The following is a 4,363-nucleotide window of genomic DNA, read 5'->3' as shown; positions in this document are numbered from 1 at the left end:
TGAACATTGTCATGGATACTCGCTGATCAGAACTCGGAGCATTTATCCACCACCAAAATATCCAGGTATCCATTGACTTTGTGCTGTTCACGCACCCTTCCTCAGTGAGCCCTCAGACTGAGTCAGACGTTAGGGCTTGCCAAGAATATCCTCGCCTTCATTCCAAATAAATATGGGGTTGTTGCAAACGAATGGAAACTTAGAGACAATAATCATTGGGTGGTTCATCTAACCGGGTACCCCTAACCAGTTTAGCTCAGGCCAGGGGATCAAGGAACTTTACCTTGTTTCACCCATTAGCGGTGGGCAGTATTTCTCAGCGAGTTGAGGTGCTGGCAGCTAGCCCTCGTACCCTGCTTGGGAGACATTCGGGCTGGGCTCCGAGGCAGTGTACCAGTCCCGCTGCACAATGGCATCAATGCACCCTCAGCCAACTGATTGCCTGCAGCTGGATCATCGCTGGGGCGGGGACGGGAAGAGGTGGGGAACGCCGGGGCTAAGAGGCTAGTGAGATCACTGGCTCCTGTTCGCCTTCTCGGGGGAGTGGTAGGAAGAGGAGGCGGAGTCTGCAGCCAGCTCCCCCAATTGGAGGGGCTGGGGGCGGGCCAGGGTAGGTCTATAATGCCATTGATGCTGTGATCAGCAGTCAGACAATAACAACAGACCAAAAGAGCAAAGCTCAACGGATTCCACCTGCCCATGCAGTAGCCACACGGTGCCACTGCGTCTCTTTTCCTCTCTGTCACCATGATGTCTATGAACAGCAAGCAGGCTTTCAGCATGCACCCCATCCTGCACGAGCCGAAATACACCCACCTGCACACAAGCTCGGAGGCCATCAGGAGAGCCTGTCTGCCAGCCCCCCAGGTAAGCGGCACAAACAGTCCAGCACGTCCCTTAGAGGGGGACTGATGTCGGGCTTTGCTGCAGGCTGCCTAGGAGCCCCGTGCTAGATGTACATGCATTTCAGTTTATTTCATAGGCAAGTGAAAGATGCAAGAGTCATGAACAGCGGATGGATTATTTTTATTTAGTGTCTTCAGCTAATGCTTAGACCCTCTGTGTGATGGGGATTCCGCAAACTGCCTCTAACTTTTTCTTTAATTTAATTTTACAGGCAGTCACATTCAGCAAAATCTCTCTAACTAAATTGGCGATAAGTTTGTCGGGCAATTTCGATTCCTAGTATATTTTTTCCTGGAAGGAATATAAATTATGTGAAGGACCCAAGTATGTGTTTGCGGGGCAGTTTGCTCGGGGCTCCCGGTTTAAGAAATAAGGGGAATGGCTTGCAGCTATTTGGAGTAAGAAAAATAAATGGTCTCCCTCACTTTTTGGGCATGTTTGCCGGATTTAGGTCCATTGCCTCGTTTTATTTGTTTTTTTAGTTTTGTTTTTTGTTTTCAAAAATCTCTTTGCTTTCGAAGAGCGTTCCCTTGAAGATTGGGTTAGATCATGTTGGCATTGGCTGGTAATTCTCCTAATGGGATGTTGGTGTCCTGACACCGAAGCCTCTCCTACTCCTCTAGTCTGGGGTGACCCGTTGCCTGTCGCCAGTCTTGCCCCCCCTTGCATTTCAGAGAGCTATCGCGTGCTTTACACTCTTCTGGCATTTTTGTTTCTTTGTTTCCTCAGATCCAAGGCAATATCTTCGCGGGCTTCGATGAGACTTTGCTGAGAGGGGCTGAAGCTCTGGCAGCTGTGGATATAGTGTCTCAGAAAACCCATCCCTTCAAACCAGATGCCACCTACCACACCATGAGCAGCGTCTCCTGCACGCCTACCTCTTCTTCGGTTCACCTGCACCACCCCTCGGTGCTGACCACCCACCATCACCACCACCACCACCACCAGCCCTCGCAGGGTTTGGAAGGGGAGCTCCTGGACCACCTCAACTCTGCCATCCCGCTGGGGGGTGTGCCCGGACCCGAGGTGGGCTCCACGCCCTCCCACCCGCACTCCCATATGCCAGCCCTCAACCACATGGCCCACCACCCTCAGTCCATGAACATGTCCCACCCCCACGGCTTGGCCTCCCATGCTGTCATCTCAGGCCCCGAGACAGAGACAGACCCCAGGGAGCTGGAGTCCTTTGCTGAGCGGTTCAAGCAGAGGAGGATCAAACTTGGGGTGACCCAGGCAGACGTGGGCTCCGCCTTGGCCAACCTGAAGATCCCAGGTGTTGGCTGCTTGAGCCAGAGCACCATCTGCAGGTTCGAGTCCCTCACCTTGTCCCACAACAACATGGTGGCCCTGAAGCCCATTTTGGAGGCTTGGCTGGAGGAGGCTGAGAGGGCTCAAAGAGAGAAAATGACCAAGCCCGAAATCTATACTGGCGGGGACAAGAAACGCAAGCGCACTTCCATAGCAGCCCCGGAGAAGAGGTCGCTGGAAGCTTATTTTGCTGTGCAGCCCAGACCTTCCTCGGAGAAAATCGCAGCCATTGCAGAGAAGTTAGACTTGAAGAAGAACGTGGTGCGCGTCTGGTTTTGCAACCAAAGACAGAAACAGAAAAGGATGAAATTTTCTGCAACCTACTGAGACCCGGAGAGGGGATGGGAGGGCAGAGAAAACCAGTGTTCGCCCCCTCCCCCAAACCAGCCCTGGAATGATCTGCCTCCCCAGCTCCTAAATCAGGCAGATTTTTTTTAAGGGAAAACCACTTCTCTCTCCTCTCGAATCCGTCGTTGTCTCTGCAAATCAAGGAACTGGGCATAATAGTGTTACTAATAAATACTTTTTTAAAAGACAAAACCATACAGGAGAAAGGTATAGAACTGTCCAATAGTCCTGGTGAGTGAATGTCAGGGCTTGTGTCTTTGAGATGAAACCCACTTACCCCCTCCACTGACTACTAGAAAATGTCAGAGGAGAAACAAATTCAATGAAACTTGAAAAAATGTTTATTCTCAGTTTCAAATACTCTTTTTATATTTGATTGTAAATATGTCCTTGTGAAGGCACTCCACCGGGGTTGGAAAGTTCCGTTCTGTTAGGTTGCTGTATAGCACGTCATCCATGTCACTCTTTTTTTTTTTTTTTTTTTTTTTATTTAAACAAGCATTTACTTGAAGGGCTCCTCACCTGCACACACACTTGCATGGTTTACTTGGCTTTCCCCCCTCTCTCATCTAGCTGCAAATCCGTCGCATTTTTGCAATAACTGTTCTGTTTCTACCTCATCAGCTAAAAAATAATGGAAAAAAGAGAAAAGGAAAAAATATCAGGTCCATGGATTAATGGTTTGTTTGGAAAATTGGGGACTTATTTTGCTTTTGTTTTACTTGAAATATTTAACGTCCATATAATTTCACCGTAAAAAAACGCTTTGACAATCAAATAATTAAATCTCATATTTATGACATTTCCCCTTGAAATGAGTATAATAACGTGTAAGTAACTGGTCTACTTGCTTCTCACGATAAAAGCTCTTGGATTTGACATATGAGTTTCTTTTCTCTGCACAATTCACTCGTTTCTGTGAGATTTTTTTTTCCAGGATGTATTGACCCAGGGGAAAGTTTTATTTTTGAGAGATCTAACTTATATGTAACTTAAAGAAAACTCACTATGGTTATCAGAAGTTATTAGTAAATAACTTGTTACTTTGCAAATATTTAACTCTGCACTTTCTAAGGCAAGATTTTTTTCTTTGCTTTGCGTATTTAATAGAGAAATTTGCCTTTGTTTCATTTTTAATGATTATTTAATTTTGTTGTGTGTGTGCTGAATGAAATTTTGTGTCTGTGTATGCTACAGAATTTCAAATAAACCATGCACGTTTTACCTCACTCATTCCTTGGCTTGTGGTAGTTATTGTAGGGGGAGCTGTAGGGAACAATACCAAATAGAAATGCCCCTCTTTTTAGCAACTATATATCCTGCAGAGCAAAAGCTCACAGTCGCTTATGCTGCCTATTTCTGGCTTGCTACAAGGTAGCTTCTTTAGCAAGCAACTGGGGGGGGGAGTGGGAGGGGGAAGAGGGAGGAACCCAACTACAAATGTTTTTAAAATTGCCAGGACCGCAGCCTCCTCTTTAGCCAAAACTGCCGTCTATTTGATTCGCAGTCACAACACCTGATTTGTAGTGATAGAAGTTGAGTTGCAGGCATGATATTTCTTGAATCGGTTGTGCTTTGCTCTTGACAGAAGAAACCCCAAATGCAAAGCATTTTAAATCGAACAAATTAATTCATGTGCCTTTCGCTAAACAAGGTTTAGTTGTACCACGAAAATGTAAATACTGCATCCAACTTCTCTCTGCAATATCCAGTGTCTTTCTCTGAGGCGGGGATTCCTGCTCGTCAGGGGAAAGAGGTATTTCACCATTTAAGGAAACCTTCAACATGCACAACGTATTAG

At 46.6% G+C, this 4,363-nt stretch overlaps 1 protein-coding gene across 1 annotated transcript; it reads left to right on the top strand.

The window, feature by feature from the left end:
* The first annotated feature begins 395 nt into the window (after nt 1-395).
* LOC101942098 (brain-specific homeobox/POU domain protein 3) lies at nt 396-3,728 on the top strand. The gene is made up of 2 exons (XM_005313299.4): nt 396-867; nt 1,636-3,728. The coding sequence occupies exons 1-2, from the start codon at nt 748-750 to the stop codon at nt 2,539-2,541; spliced, it is 1,026 nt and encodes a 341-aa protein (XP_005313356.1). The 5' UTR covers nt 396-747; the 3' UTR covers nt 2,542-3,728.
* The last annotated feature ends 635 nt before the right edge of the window (nt 3,729-4,363 follow it).

The sequence above is a fragment of the Chrysemys picta genome, chromosome 9, assembly GCF_011386835.1.
Source record: "Chrysemys picta bellii isolate R12L10 chromosome 9, ASM1138683v2, whole genome shotgun sequence".
NCBI lineage: Eukaryota > Metazoa > Chordata > Testudines > Emydidae > Chrysemys > Chrysemys picta.
This window is presented reverse-complemented; position numbering and strand designations above follow the sequence as displayed.